The following is a 15,912-nucleotide window of genomic DNA, read 5'->3' as shown; positions in this document are numbered from 1 at the left end:
TGTCTTCTCCTCCTTCCCAACCATTGTCTTCTTACCGACTGCCATTTTGAAACCCCCAGAGCAACAAGCCAACCTTTCTAACCCCATATTTTCAAACGTGAATGGACAGTGGTTGCTAAGGGCAGGGGGGCAGTGGGGGTGAGTGAGATTACAGGATAGAGGACAACTAAGGAGCGTAGGGTTTCCTTAGAGGGAGACAGTGAAAATGTTCTAAAATTGATGGTAGTATTAGATGTACAACTCTGTGAATATACTAAAAGCCACTGAATTGTAAACTTTAAATGGGTAAGTTACATGGTACGTGAATTATATCTCAATAAAGTTGTAAAAAACTATGAATGGAGAACCATTCAAGAAAAGTTCAGAACACAGAAAAAGACCAGAAAAAATAAACTGAAGAAAAAAAACTTGAAGAAACTGAGATTATTCAGAAAATGGGAGAGCATTTTTTAAAAGACCAATTACTCTTAGATTCGAGAAGATGTTGAGTTCAAAAAAATAAGAATCGGGAGCTATGAAAAAGGAAATTTTCAAGAACCAGTTCTTATAAATTTATAAACAAAAGTTTTGCTGAGATATAAAAATTCCAATAAAGGTCTGGAAGGTTAAGTCAAGGATAACTCTCAGAACATAAAGCAAAAGGCCCAGGACACTGGAAACAGAAGGTTAACATCTGTCTACCAGGACTTTCAGGACAAAAGAACAGAGAGGAGAGAGGAAATGGAATTAAAAAGGAAAAAATAAAGAAAAAATTTCCCAGAGATAAAGGCAGACAGGAGTCTTTAAAATGAAAGGATCTAGCATAAATGAAAAAATACCCATGCCTAGATATATCAACGTGAACTTTCAGAACATCAAGGAGAAGAGCAGAGCCTAAAAACTTACAGGAAGATAAAATGGTGATCAACAAAGAAACCCAAATCCAAGTAGAATCAGAAATGATAGATCTCAGAAGACAGGGTAGCGGGCTTTTAAAATAGCCATTGAAAGTGATTTTGAACTGAGAATTTTATATTCTAATTCTCCATCAAGAACAAGAGTACTAAACCTCCATCTAACATGGTGGGAAATCAAGGGACATTGCCTAAAGTTGACAGAATGAGAAATAGAGATTTCAGTATGTTGTTTGAAGTTTCACAGTTAGCCATTAAATGAATTAAATAACCTTTATAATTTTTTAATGGAAAGGAAGAGGAAGGAGAGAGAAAAGAGGATAGTATACGCTAGAGCTTTATTTTTTCATAGTTAGGAGTAGATTATTTAGTTGAAACACAAGAAACATAAATCAAAAAACTATTATTCAGGGGTATAAAAATAACTATCAGAAGTGCTGAAAACAGAAATGTTTTTAAAGAGTTGCTCTTAAGAAGCAGCCTTGAAAGTGGGGAGGGGTGAGGCAGAAGCCTGTTTTTTTTTAATTTTAAAAATGAAATAGAAGGGGTCAAACCCATGCCCCCTGCAGTGGAAGCTCAGAGTCCTAACCACTGGACCGCTGTGGAATTCCCTAAACTGCTCTTCCTAATAGCCTGGCATGAAATGTGTCTTCCTCTAATTCCAAGTCATATGTCCTAGTTCCTCCCCCTCTGGTCATGAGGAAGAGTCTACCCCCCTCCTATCCTACAGCCCTTTAAAGATTTGTAAACTTATAACAGGTCTCCTTTTCCTTCTCAAAGTCTTTGCATCTTGTGGTGAAACATCTCCATTTCTCATCGGCCATTTCTCATATGATGTTGCTACAAGATTCTTCTCATTCTTGTCACTCTTAGCTAGGAACTCTCTAGACACAGTGCAATGGATGCGTGTGTCCAGTCTCTTACAATTACCTACAATCATGCAGCATAAGGCTGCATTATCTTTCTTGGTGACTGCACTGCACTAGTCTCCTGCAAGCCCCCATATATGTCAGTTAGGAGTCTTTATGTTGTATGAACCAAGAAATCCAATTCACACAGGTTGATAAAAAATGAAATTTATCAGCCTAAGTGTTGTGTAACTCAATACTACAGGGCTGAATTTGGTTTCAGGCAATTCTTCAACAATGGGACCAGGATCTGTCTCCATTCCTTACCTCTGCTTCCTGAGTTTCATCTCCATTCTCACTCTTTGTGGTCCCAAGAGACCTAACAGCCTGCATCTCCTGTGCCCATATGCTTCCTCTATCATGAGCCATAGCAATGGGCAGTTTACTTTCCTAATATTGTGAATAGACGTCTAAGAATAGACCATCGGTTCTAACTGGTCTGGCTTGAGTCAGGTGACCAGGGAAATATGGTTCTCTAGCTTAAGCTAATCAGGCACTGCCCCTGTGGTCAATCGATCACATACAAACTACACAGCTAGGACACTTGAGGTTCTATTAAGAAAGAGAGCGGAGGAATTCATGCTAGTGGGACATCCAAACATAATCCACTACTACAAAACACTAGAAAAATTCTCCAGCCTGTTACTGGATTTTTAATCACAAATGCAGACTTGTCCATGTATCCCTGCTTAAGTTCATCTTGTTGATATTGGCCAAATGTTTCTAATTAAGGAGATAATTTTGAAGTTTGGTTTATTCCCCCAAAGTAGTAGTTATTCTTCTCAGCTTTGCATCCCTTGCCAATTTGATATACATAATGGCTATGTATTCATCTCATTAAGTCTTTAATAAAAATGTTGACTCAGAACCAAAAAAGTGGAGCTTTGAGGCACATACCATTACATATTTCCCAAAAGGAGTCTATCAATCTGTTAATGGCTACAGTTCAGAAACAGCTGTTTAAAAGGCATAAACAAACCTTACTAGCCCAATTTTTCCATCTATAGGAAATGTACCAGAAGACATTATCAAATACCTTGCTGAAATCAAGGTGCACTCTACCTGTAGCATTTCCAAAACAAATGCAGTCTTCTGGCTATGTTCCTTAGTGCCTACAGCCTGAAACAGGTAACGTACACTGGGACTGAAAAACCTTCACAAGATGTATCACACGCTGCCATCAGGCACACCTTCTTACACAACTTCTCTGCCTCAGGTAGGGCCTCACCGGCCTCCCCATCCATCCTTTCCTCTTACAGCGAACAGACTTCTTCTCAAGAAGCTTAGCTTGTGTCATAGTCCAAGTGAATACTGCTGCTCCCTTTAAAATTCTAGGAATCTGCTCTTGCAGAAATTCATTCCTCACGCATAACTCTAATGGTACAATGCTGCTTTTTCTTTCTCTCCCACGTCATAGCTTTTTACTTATCAGCCTTTGGACTCTCTTTACCACCTGTGAATTTTTTTCTTTCCAGAATTTTTACTAGACTACCTGAGTAGACTAGTGCAGTGGACAGCATTCTTCTGCTTTGTCTGTCATCCACCTACCCTCCATCTTTGGAATACCTTCCGTCCATTCCACACCTTGTTACTGGTAGGGCTGCCAGCATGTTATCTCCCTTGGTCCAGGCAGCGGTGGGCATGAGACCCAAAGAAGTCCATCCAAAACACATATTTTAAAATGTGGAGCTAGAGGAACTTCCCTGGTCGTCCAGTGGTTGAGACTCCACACTTGCACTGCAGGGGCACTCAGGTTTCATCCCTGGTCGGGGAGCTAAGATCCCACATTCTGCATGGTGTGGCCAAAAAATTAAAAATTAAAACAAAAATTTGGAGCTAGAGGAAACAGAACCTTTTGTTTTGTCACAGAACTAGGAGAATGTGAACCGGAGGCTGCTGGAAGCCACCTTCTCTACCACATTGTGGGGAGACCACCTGTGTGGTAAAGAATGAAAACAACATAGAGGAATGAGCAGAGCAGAGAGAAACAGATCCAGGGAGAGGAGTAGGGAAGGGCTGAGAGGAAGAGAGACTGTATCCCTGAATTCTGTCACACCAGTCCCTGGCTGTGCAGTTTCGTGGGCAGCGAACCCCCTTTCATGCTCAGGCAGTCTGAGGTGGGTTTCTGTCACCTGTAACAAAAAGAATCTTGATACATTCATGTAGTAGGAAGGCGGGGGGTAGCTGGAAAGACCACTCAGCCCGCTATAGTACAGTAACAATCCAGACTGTTATAACTGAGCAAACCTGGCTTCAAGCTGACTCAACTCCTCTTTTGGTAAATTATAACCAAAATAAAATAAATAAGCCTAGGGCTTCCCTGGTGGCTCAGTGGTTGAGAGTCCGCCTGCCGATGCAGGGGACGCGGGTTCGTGCCCCGGTCTGGGAGGATCCCACATGCCGCGGAGCGGCTGGGCCCGTGAGCCATGGCTGCTGAGCCTGCGCGTCCGGAGCCTGTGCTCCGCAACGGGAGAGGCCACAGCAGTGAGAGGCCCGCGTACCGCAAAAAAAAAAAATAAATAAAAATAAATAAATAAATAAGCCTAAGGTTTGAACCCCAGCTCTGCCACATACTTCTCATCCTCAGTCCCCTCACATGGAGGACAGGACAGGCTAAACTTCCTCCTCACTGTGCTGGGAGGGTTAGAAGGCCAAGCGAGCTGCCTGGTCCACAGGAGGCTCTTAATAAGTAATAGCAATTACTTTTCAGTTGAGGAAAGCTGAAAGGTAGAGGAGAGCTCTTACAGTCCTTTCGCCCATTCCTCTCAAAAGATAATGCTAACAAATAGCTGACAGATGCTTCTGCAGTGGCTGAACCCGATTTATCTTACTTTGGGAGGATATTACGGTGATGGTTCCCATTACAAGTGAGAGCAGATTTGCTCCTCTTTAATTCTGAAGGGCAGCGTGATAGCGTGACTGGTGTTCTTTGTGCGGGAAGAGCCATTTCCAGCAGCCTTGCGTTCTTTGCAGAGTGAGCGCTGTCTCCACTCCCCTCGCTGCTCCCAGGGCCCCGCCCACTGCCCTGTTGCACTCCAGTTTCCTAGTCCCTGATGGGGCCGCTTCCCTTGGACATATTACACATCGTTTCCAGCCTGTGTGCTCTCATGAGCTAAGAGCTTTGTGCTATCTGGGCCGAAGGACATTTTTCGAGCTCAGAATAACTTGGCTCTCTCAAAAACTGGGACCTATCATTTTCGGGGCCATTTATTCCCCACCTTTCATTTCTTTGAAGGACCTCTTACTGTTCCTTACAAGTGCTATCACCACTCTCTATAAGTGATCAAAAGTGTGAGGCTTGATAAATCAGCTTTACTTGTGCAATTTAATTGAAGGTCCATTCATCTACCCTTGGAGAAGTTCTGAAAACTCAGTATGGACTTCACTCAAAATACACAAATAGCATGTGACCAAAAAAAATTTTTTTAATTACAAAAACATGTATTTACATGAAATTGAAGTTGGTTTTAATCAGTTCTTTTTGAGCCCTTCAAAGTTATATCCATCATTTCCCACTTCTCAGGCCTGCCTGATTTTCTATTGGCTCCCTGCAGGGGAAAATGGGATATTTTTTTCTCTACTTTCTCTTCCAAGAGCTGAGAAAAAGGACAAGAGATAGCAGCTATGTAGCTTCAGGGGCAGCCAAGCAAGAGATTGATTCAACAGGAGAAATTTAATGCATCCCAAAAGATTCCCTAGGATTTGATATCCTGCCGCTTAGGGTACAATCTGTTGTAATAAGAAACTGAAGATGTTCTGTCAGGAAAGTCGAAGTACTCAGAGATGGCTTGTGATAATTTAAAAAAAAAAAAAGTGAAATGTAACAGGAAATGTTTTTATTCTGGAAATGCTTTCTTAAATAGGAGGACAGGGGGCTTCCCTGGTGGCGCAGTGGTTGAGAGTCCGCCTGCCGATGCAGGGGACACGGGTTCGTGCCCCGGTCCGGGAAGATCCCACATGCCGCGGAGCGGCTGGGCCCGTGAGCCATGGCCGCTGAGCCTGCGTGTCCGGAGTCTGTGCTCTGCAACAGGAGAGGCCACGGCAGTGAGAGGCCCGCGTACCACAAAAAAAAAAGAAAAAAAGAAAAGGAGGACGGAAGACCATTTCTCAGAGAATATACATGGGTGAACACAGAAGATGAAATGCTTTCCTGTGCAGGTACCTAATCCCAGGGTGGAGGGCGGCTTTCATCTTGCTCCCCAGGGAGGTTGTTTACCGGGAATCAGGCAAATGCAACGGACAAGAAGTATGTCCTGTGCCCCGACCTAGCCTGGGGTGTCTAGAGTCAAGGCAGATGGATGACGCAGGATGACGCTGGCCCATGGCTGTGGGATTTTCTTGTCTGAGAGGAGGAATGTGGCTCTGGGCAATGTGCTGATCTCACAATCCTAGCACAGGGGGAGTGGGCGGAATAAAGTTCAGCAGAGGGTTTCAACACTAGATCCAGGGTCTCTGAACGATGGTCAGGTGGTGGCCCTCCGGTAGCCAGGAAAGACAAACATACAGAGCTGTGTGGCCAGGAGACAGCAGGAAGCACGGGTTTCACGTGTGTCCTGCTGTGCACAGCATGTTGGGGGCAATGTGTGCGTCACCTTCCCCTCCCCAGCAGGGGCTGTACATATACCAGCAGCGCCCAGTCATCTGTGCCACCCTTAGGTCAGGTGGGAATACCCAGGCTGGATTAAGGCTTGGTCTGTGAAGCTGTCACCTAGGCCCGTCTGCTGTCACCAGGATCTCTGTCACCATCTGCAGCTCTTGTTCAAGGGCCAGAGGCCTGGGGTGGTGGCAACGGGCAGGGGAGCTGCGGCACCCAGGAGAATGGGTGGGCTCGTGGCCGCCCCTCCCCTCTTCCAGAGGGGCTGGAGGGTCAGAGCCTCATGCCAGTTCCATGCACAGACTACCCTTTATTTCTCTTTCGGAACAAAGCCCACACAGCTGGGTCATTCTCATGCAACTAGTGGGGTCAGGGCTGGAACCACCCAGAACACTGGTCAGTAAATGTCTTTACCCAAACACACAGGTGGCATCCCCAGCAAGGTGGTTAGAGCGAAAGGGAAGTTAGGGTGTCTTTAGAGGAGTGGACCACTGAAGGCAAGGTGGTTTCATTCCTCCGCTGGCCCAAGGAAAGTGCAGTCAGAGAAATTAGTCATCTTGCTCTTCTTTATCCTCCTACCAAGAGCCTCACACTAGCTCCAGGTTATCTGGACCTGGAAACACGAGTAACTAGGGATGAGCTCAAGTCGGTAGTTTAAGTAAACACACGTGCACCTGAACTGCGGCATCTCATCATCTGCACTGTTCTCGCCCCCTTCCTCTTCCTCTTTTCTCTCCTTTGCCTTCTTTTTCCTTTTGTTGTATTTCTAGATTCTGAATTAAAAGAGCCCTTTGGAATTAAACTAAGGGGCTGATATTAAGGAGGTTAAATTAAGAGTGCTGGGGCCTCGACAGGCCCCTACCCCAACTGCCAGGCCGGTGGTCATTGCCCCAGTGTTAAGACAAGGGGCCGTGACTAAGAAATCAATCTCACAGAACTGGCAGCAAAGAAAGACAGGCCCCGATTAGAGGTATCAGGCAACTCAGTATTTTACACAAACATGCACACAGAGCTCAAACTCTCATATAGGGGTTTGGCCACCAAAGATACTTTAATTGAAAATTACAGTGTGGAAAAAAAATGATTAAGTGGCTAAGGGATTATTGTCCACATCAGTAAGCAGAGAGTAAAACATTTGTTCATTCATTGGGTGAAATAATTCTGTAAACCTCACCATGGAAGACAGATTGCAAACAAGGTGCGTGAACAGTACGCTGGGTGAAGCTCCGATTCTCACGTCCCCTCCTGGCTGGAGACCCAGCTCTGCTTTACCTCTGGGTCCTCCTCTGTGAGTCTGGAGAAGTCCTACAGCTGATACCCCCAGCCAAGACCTTGCCCTCTAGGAATGAGCTTCACGGACAGGTATATGGACACAAGCATCCTCCTGGAGCAGCCTAACAAGGTCTGTGACACGGAGAGACGAGGCAACAGCAGAGCAGGCCCAAGTAAGTGCCGAGTGAGTGAGTGACTACGCCCCGGGGAACGTGCACCCACATATGCTCTGCTGGCTCTTGGACGAGACAAAAACCCACAGAAGACCAATTGTAAACGTCTTCAGAAGAAAAGCCAGCTTGAAAACAGTCGTAGAAGGTACTGCTGTGATGAAACCTTACATTTCATCAACTTATCTGCTAAAGCTTCTGAGGGAAGAGTCAAAAAATTACTGGCAAAATCAAAACGGAAATGGCTGCTATGTAAGTACTGGCAATCTCTGAGTTACAAACACTTACTCGTAACTACGTCATGTACGCAAACCACCAGCCATTCTTCCCACTATTTTTTTTTCTGACAACAAAGCACAGAAAACGATGAGAAAAAATCTTACTCTTTCACGATTTCTTCCCCTTGAGGAGGATTTCATAACTGTCATGCACTCACGTGTAAGACCCTTCGTCATTCCTGTTCTTCTGCCTCTTTTCAGGTAACTTACAAAACGTCATTCCCAGCACTATTTTTGGATAAGTAAATCAATACAAGCAAACCTCACTCTATAAGAACAGACTTTGATCAGGAAAAGGCCCTTATATATTATGAAATGAATTTAAATCAGATATAATCAATATCATGCTATCCATTCTTAATTCTTTTGGGAAAAGAGGAACACTTTGGTGGACGGGGGACACAATTTGATAATGGTTATCTACATGGAAAATGTACATAACTTTTGATGCAGCAAGTTAGCATTTAAGAATTTATCATATGGATTCACCCTATGGCTTCAGTCACATCAGAACACAAGGATGCAAGTATGTGGCTGTTAATCATAGTATTGTTTGACATGGTAAACATACACGGAGACCAGAGGGACGGATGGACAAATTACGGTACATTCCTGAGATGATATACTAGGTATCTGTTAAAAGGAATAAGGTAGGGCTTCCCTGGTGGCGCAGTGGTTGAGAGTCCGCCTGCAGATGCAGGGGACATGGGTTCGTGCCCCGGTCCGGGAAGATCCCACATGCCGCGGAGCGGCTGGGCCCGTGAGCTATGGCCGCTGAGCCTGCGCGTCCAGAGCCTGTGCTCCGTGGCGGGAGGGGCCACAACAGTGAGCGGCCCGCATACCTCAAAAAAAAAAAAAAAGAATGAGGTAGACATGCAGGAGTCGATCTGCACAGATGTCCACACTTTGTCATAAAGTGAAAAAAGCAAGTTATGGAACATGAGACAGAGAGCGACCCTATTTTTTCCTTCTCTCTCCCACTAAGGAGAATTCTTGGCTTCTCCATCCCTTTTCTCCTTGTCATCTTTCCTTCCCCACCCACCACACGCCAGTGGGCATATTTAATGGATCAGGATTGGGACCAAGTCTCTCCCCAAGAAAGACAAGAAGAAAACAGAAAGTGAGGGAAGGAGGGAAAAGTGGGGCTTTGGAATATATTCAGACGAGTCCCTCACACATGGAAAAGTTCAGAAAGAAACTTACCATGGCCATCTTTAGGGAGTGGGACAGGATGTGAAAGATGAGGATGATTTTTACCTTTCCGTCGTTTTGAAAATGTCCTTTCCTAGGAGTATGTATTATTCTTACAACAAAAATTACCAGAACGTGTGAATATATTGAAATGGACTTGAGGTCACGGGGAGGGGGAAGGGCAAGCTGGGATGAAGTGAGAGAGTGGCATGGACATATATACACTACCAAACGTAAGGTAGATAGCTAGTGGGAAGCAGCCGCATAGCAGCTCAGTGCTTTGTGACCACCTAGAGGGGTGGGATAGGGAGGGTGGGAGGGAGACGCAAGAGGGAGGGGATATGAGGATATATGTATACGTATAGCTGATTCACCTTGTTATACAGCAGAAACTAACACACCATTGTAAAGCAATTATACTCCAATAAGGATATTAAAAAAAATTAACAGAACGTGTGAATATATTGAAAGTCCTCCTCAAAGCCTTAAGAAGCCTCTGTACCTCCGTATCAGCCTCTGGTTCCTAAAGAAAATCAACTTTAATTTGTATTCAACATAATTTGAATCTTAGTTTTTAAAACTATGTTCAGTTTTGTTTTTGTTTTTCTTTCTCCTTTTTTTAAAAACATGTATGGCCTACATTGACGATGCCTAGTAGACTTTCACGGGCTAGTCCAGGGACCTCAGCATGATCTGTAATACCTTCTTCAATAAGAAAATGCTTCCCAAGTTCTAAACTACCAACTGGGAAACTAACTTTTGAAACCCAATTCGTCTTACAGCTGAGATTTGACTGAATTGTATTTTTAAGTAAAATTTGGGAAATACCTTTAAATTACTTAATGTTGGTAGTGCTAACAGACAGATGACTGCATATATAATCACAGATACACACATAGATACTCTCAGGAGAAGTACTGTGAGTTAATACTAAAGACTGCACATTTTGTTGTATGTGAATTAATTCCAAATTGCTTTATGAAACATAAAGAACTTAATATTTTATGTTGCACCATAAAAGGAACTTCTATTGAGTAAAAATAAATGAATGGAGTGACAAGAAGGGAGCCGAGGGCAACGCGGTGATTTGGATAAAAATGGAATAATGGACGCCTTCTCCTCTAAGGTCAGCAGTTAAGATTTAACCAAGGTCAGCAGTGACAAAATCATCACTAGAGTCTTGACCTCAATCTAGTTGCTGAAAACAGTATATTAACATTGTAAAACTGTTACGGCAGATGGCAATCCAGTCACCTCTCAGTAACAAATGCCTAACTACCCGTGTCCTTGGCTACAGGTGGACAAAAAGCCCACCCGAAGCATTTGCCGGGAGACCGTGTAGACGGGGGAGGCCCACAGCGTGAGTTCCCTCGTGCACACCTGCGGGGTGAAAACCACTGCCCACCTCGGGATTCCTACCTCACACTCTAAGATTGTTAAAGGGCTTGCAGGGCATCTGGCCCGTTAGTTCTTTATTTTCACTTTTGCCTGAGCTAAAGGGAAAAAGGGCCAAGTCTGTCGGCATCCATCCCTCTCATTTCTCTTAACTCTGTTGGTCTGGATTACTGATAGCCCTTTTCTCTGCTACAACTTTGAAAGCAAATAGTTCAGATCTCACTCGTTTGAAGTGGATCATTGCAGATTCGATTTCTTGAAATACAGAACACCACAGAGCAACTCCTTAATAAGCTCCAGGGAGGAGAAACAGAGGGAAGCTTGGAAATGTGTCACCCAGCGTAAGAACAGAGGGTACATTTACAGAGAGATCGTGACCTGCCCAACACCAGGGAAACATAACCAAAAGTATTCCAAACAACATGGAGTACATTCCGTGGACTTGGCCTCGCTTACAAGAAAGGCCTCTTTGTTTGATTCAAGTTTAAGTCAGTGAAACTGCCAGTTAATAAAGGGGGTAAGAAAGTCCTTCAGGGAAGCCTTGGGGGCTATGGAGAAAAGCGGATTCAAAAGTACACGGAGAACGAGCTCCCTCAAAGGCATGCGGCTTTCCTAATGAAGCCAGGGGACCAACATATATTCCTGCGCCTGGGCGGCGGGCTCAGTGCACTTCCAGCCCCAGACGGCAGCGGGGCGAGCCGCCGCCGAGGGGGTCTGGAGGAAAGAGGATTTTCCGTCTTTGTCTCTTGGCCGGATTCCATCCGCTCACCGGGCAGCCTGTGGTTTGGCGCCGTGAGCTCGAGCCCTGAGTTCAGAGGGGTAACGCCAACCGTCCCCAACCTGCCTCTCACTGCAACACAGAGAACGAATGAAGCCTTATCTCTCTGTATTCAATTCATATTTTCTGAGAACCCACAAGATTCATCATACCTAACAGACATTTCACGCTCATGGGAAAGTCTACAGTCCCAGCCCTCAAGGCAATCTCTTATAAATTTGATTAAAGCTGACTCACAGTCTGGATTCCGAAGCTCTTCAACCACAAGGCACCGGGAGAAACCACCTAGAGAAGCTCTGAAAAACACCCTCAGGGTCACCCTGGTGCCGTGGCTGGCCTATGGACTTCTGCCATGCACCTGGCTGGTGGGTCTATGCCATCTTTAGGTCCTTCTCTGTCTGCACCGTGCTCCTGGCTTCCTGACCAAATGTGTCATTTCCGGCTTCCTCCCTTTGCCCGGACTGATATCCCAGACCCTGGACTTGCTTCTGTGCTTATCGTGTTGATCTTGGTAGCTTCCCAGCTCCGGTGTCTTCTGAGGCTCTTCCTCACGTGGGGACAGGCGGCGCCCTGGGGTCTGCCTCCCTCCCCTCCTTCCCTGAGGACCACTCCCCTGCCTGTTGCCCATGTTGCATAGGTCTAGACCTGGATCACTCTGCTCAGCCCCTTAGGGCTGACATCATGTCTGCACGGTCTTCAGAGCTGGGAAACTCAGTATCTGCCTGGAATGGTGCCCCTCCTCCGCAGGGGCCTCCCCCAGCCTCCCCAGGTCCCAGATGCTTTCAGACCACCTTCCCCACAGTGAGTGATCTTGTTCTGTGCTGGAGGCGGCTATTCCAACCTCAGATGATGGTATATGCGTCTCTGTGCCCTTTCTTCTGGACTGATCTATCTCATCTTCCAAACTTATGTCCTTAGCCCACTGCAAACTAGGCTCCCACACCCACCAGCACCAAATTCTCAGCACTAGACTTCAACACTGCCCTCCCTCCGGAAGCTCCCCTGAGTAACCAGAACCTCTAGGGGCAAAACACGCACGGGTCTGGAGGAGCTGAGGCCGGTCAAGAAACAATTCATTACCAGTAGTTCCCTCCTCTGACTCAATGACATATTTGAGCAGGGCTGTCCCCCTGCTCTCCTGCTTGGGTCATAAGGTGATTATGAGGTCAGAGGGCTCAAGTGAAGGCACCCTGGGAACCATAAAGCCCTGAGAAATGGAAGAAACCAGCACTGCTGTCAGCCAGGTGGAGGGTCCCACACCGGCGTCCTCACCTAGATCAGCAGGGCTGAGGTCACAGGCCGCAGCCCCCAGGCTATGTCTGTGCCGAGCCCCTCTCTGCTCCCCCCAACTCTGTCCTTGCCTCTGCCATCGCGAGCATTGCACCTTATTCCAAGCACTAGCTCCACGTGCAGACAGCATCTCATCAGTCCCTGCACACCCACAGTGCCTGACACACGGAAGGGACTTTACAAATGAAGAACGAACGCACACATGAACGAAGGTGTGGTTTACACGCTGTGAGCAGCAGACGGAACGCTTTTACAAAGCAGCAATGGTCAGGATGATGTCAGGCTCTCTCGAGCCTCTGCCCCAAGCCAAGACACGGTAGCCCTTACTTCAGCCCCTCCCCGGGACTCACCTGTACGGCTCCATGGTCCGAATGCCGTAGAACAACGCCTCCTCCAGCAGCCCGAGGTTGATGCAGGCGTCCATGGCACAGTCGAGCACCTTCAGCTGGTAGATGTTGATGTCAGGAAGCCGCTCTGCGTTGCTGCTCAGGGTCGTCTGGCACATGGCCAGAACCTGTTCCCACTCTGTTATTAACCTCAGTTAAGGATTCACTGTCTTCATCAAGGAAAAACAAAAGCAAAATGAGATTCTGAAAAGGCTGAAGAGCTCCCAGGCACAGGAGGGAAGGAAGCGCCCATTATTTTGCACAGATGAGCTGCCTGAAAACACACTTGAGAAACAAAAACATGTGAGTGGCGTCTCAGAGAAGGAAATTCTGTTTACATCAACAAACCATCTTCCAACCCAGCCTGTGCTTTGAGGGATTAGATTTCCAGAGAACCATTCTTCCTTCCTATTCCTACACGGATTCTCTTTAAACCTAGCCATGAAATAAATGCAGCTGTTTATTAAATGAGCTAAAGACTAAGTTAGTTCAGTTTAAAATTGTTTACTCTGTTAGTTTCTGTTTCAAAAATGATCTGAAATGAAAGAAGCTTTAGAGAGACTCCTTTTAAAAAAGGAGGAGCTCATTTTTGCTTCTGTGTCATTTGAACCTTGGGCGTATAAGAAACCAAAAACACAACCCCAGGCACACACTAGGGGAAACAACTTAAAGAAATCCATTGCCAGTGGATCTCAAATTTAAGGTTTTTGATTATAAAACAAAAGTGATTCCAGTCTATGCTTAACCAAATAAAGGTATTCTTATTTAAAACCCCCAAAGTAAAAGATAAACATTAAGAACATGTGGCTTATGTACATAAATTGCAGGCAGGGGGAAAGGATGCTTTGAAAAGGGGGGGAGAAGACCCAATATTCACTCCGGAGCCACAATGGCGTTCTGATTAACCGGAAGTCCATAACTTACTCTCATGGAGCCCAGTGGCGACCTTACTTTTTAAAACTGACAAGGCAGTCAGAGCACTGAGGACGTGGTGCACGCAGCACGCCTCGAGTCCTTCAGGTGAACTCCCTCAGAAGCACAGCTGCAGGTGGAGAGAAGGCAGGCCCCAGGGGCCTGACACAGTTTCTTCCCTTTGATGCTGTGTTAGGCAAGGCTGAGGCCTAGGAGGATGCTGGGCTGGGGCTGCCCGGCCCCGGCTCCTCTCTCACCTTCAACCTGTGTAGCTCCGAATTCATCTGCTTCCATAGGCTGGAATTCCACAGCGCGCAAGGTTTGCCGATTTACAGAAATGGCATAGCGTTGGACCGCAGATAAAGCTGGATTTAAATCTAAGCTAGTTCTGTCACTGGTCAGATTTGAGGTTCTGAGGACGTCACCTGTGCTTTGAAGTAGGCCAGAAATAAAAATGCCTAATGTCGCTGTAAGAATTAAATAAGATACCGTAGGTAAAGTTTTTAAAAACGCTTCACGTCTTCTCTCCTGAGCCAGGCAGAATTGTGTACCTGGGACACAGTGGGAGAACATTTCGTGTCTTGCACAAGATCATACTGCACAAATATCAGTGCCTTCCACCTCCTTTTACTGTGTCATGACCTCCGAGCGTGACCAGCTTAAGGAAGACGGTTCAGTGGAGTAAGGCTGATGGCATTTCCCCGCCATATACCCACACCCTGCCCGACTCTCACACAGCCCAGGGCTCTCCGCCCCGCCTCCAACTCAAAGCCTCTTCCTCAGGTCCTAACACAGCATCCCCCGTCCTGGACAGATGGCCCACCTGTCCTTTGCCCTCCCTCCGGCAAAATCTACCTTTTCCACAGTTCAGACTCGCAGGGCACTGCTTTCCAACACATCAGTGAACACTTTTGATAAACCAATCAAGCCACTTGCGTGAGTGGGAGCTCCTATTTTAAGTAACCCTCGCAGGAAATATATTTTTCTTTCAGCGGGGGCCTCTGGTGGCATGATACCTTACCCCACAGGCCCGACTTCCTGGTTAGAACTACAGGCCCCCTAACACATGGCTGAGGGCCTTTCTGTACATAACACTCTGTAATTTTAGGATGAGTCCTGTCTCTGAGGAGTTGCCTCTGGTCTCGGAAGAGGCACATTTATTGAAGAAAAGTGACTTGATGACTTTCTGTGGTATCCACCTGACGTGCATGTTTGAAGTTTGCGGCATGTGGCCCCCAGAGGCTGGGGGAAGCAGAATCTTAGGCAACGCACTGGTTTCGTAACAGACTGTCAGGCTAGTCTCTGTGGCTTTTCATCCTAGGATTAGATATTTGACGGATCGTCAGGAGGAATGCCTGTCTCTTACACAATGCCAGACATTTCTGTGGCAAGACTTTGACTCTATTTTAACATCATGTTGCATGACCTCCATAATTATTTGCCTGTTCATTTACATATGCTCCAACTCATTTTAAAGAGGTTTGAGGTGACAAGCCTTAGAAGTAAAAACCAGATGCAGCCGCTGACAGGAATACATCTACTTTCTCCCCCAGCAAGCTGGGAGGGACCACATGACAACTTCCCTTCGAAACACTGGCAGCAGTCACCTGGCAAACAAGGCAAACCTTTCCTGTAAAACACATCAGTGAGCAAAAAAATGGAATAATTTTAACTAAGAGGCTTTTCTCCCAAGCTAATGCTGACCTGTATTTGCATTTTCTGGGTGTTTACCACAAGTCCCTCTGCTCCAGTGAGGGGAGCAGGGAAGACAGCCCACCCAAAGAGAACAGACTATGGATGACAGAACAGGCACCTTTCTGCAGACTTTTCCATGACCATAAGACG

The 15,912-nt window shown here is 46.1% G+C and overlaps 1 protein-coding gene across 2 annotated transcripts in view; it reads right to left on the bottom strand.

Moving 5' to 3' along the window:
• The window catches only part of SMYD3 (SET and MYND domain containing 3), a 719,303-nt gene that overhangs the window by 98,041 nt on the left and 605,350 nt on the right, over positions 1-15,912 (bottom strand). For both annotated transcript variants that reach the window (XM_079902992.1, XM_079902993.1), the window contains one exon: positions 13,120-13,294. In XM_079902992.1, the coding sequence (XP_079759118.1) occupies positions 13,120-13,294 (175 nt within the window). The remainder of the gene's footprint in view (positions 1-13,119; positions 13,295-15,912) is intronic.

This window comes from Stenella coeruleoalba (assembly GCF_951394435.1).
Source record: "Stenella coeruleoalba genome assembly, chromosome: 1".
Lineage (NCBI taxonomy): Eukaryota > Metazoa > Chordata > Mammalia > Artiodactyla > Delphinidae > Stenella > Stenella coeruleoalba.
Note: the sequence above shows the minus strand (reverse complement) of the source record. Positions and strands in the feature narration are given on the sequence as shown.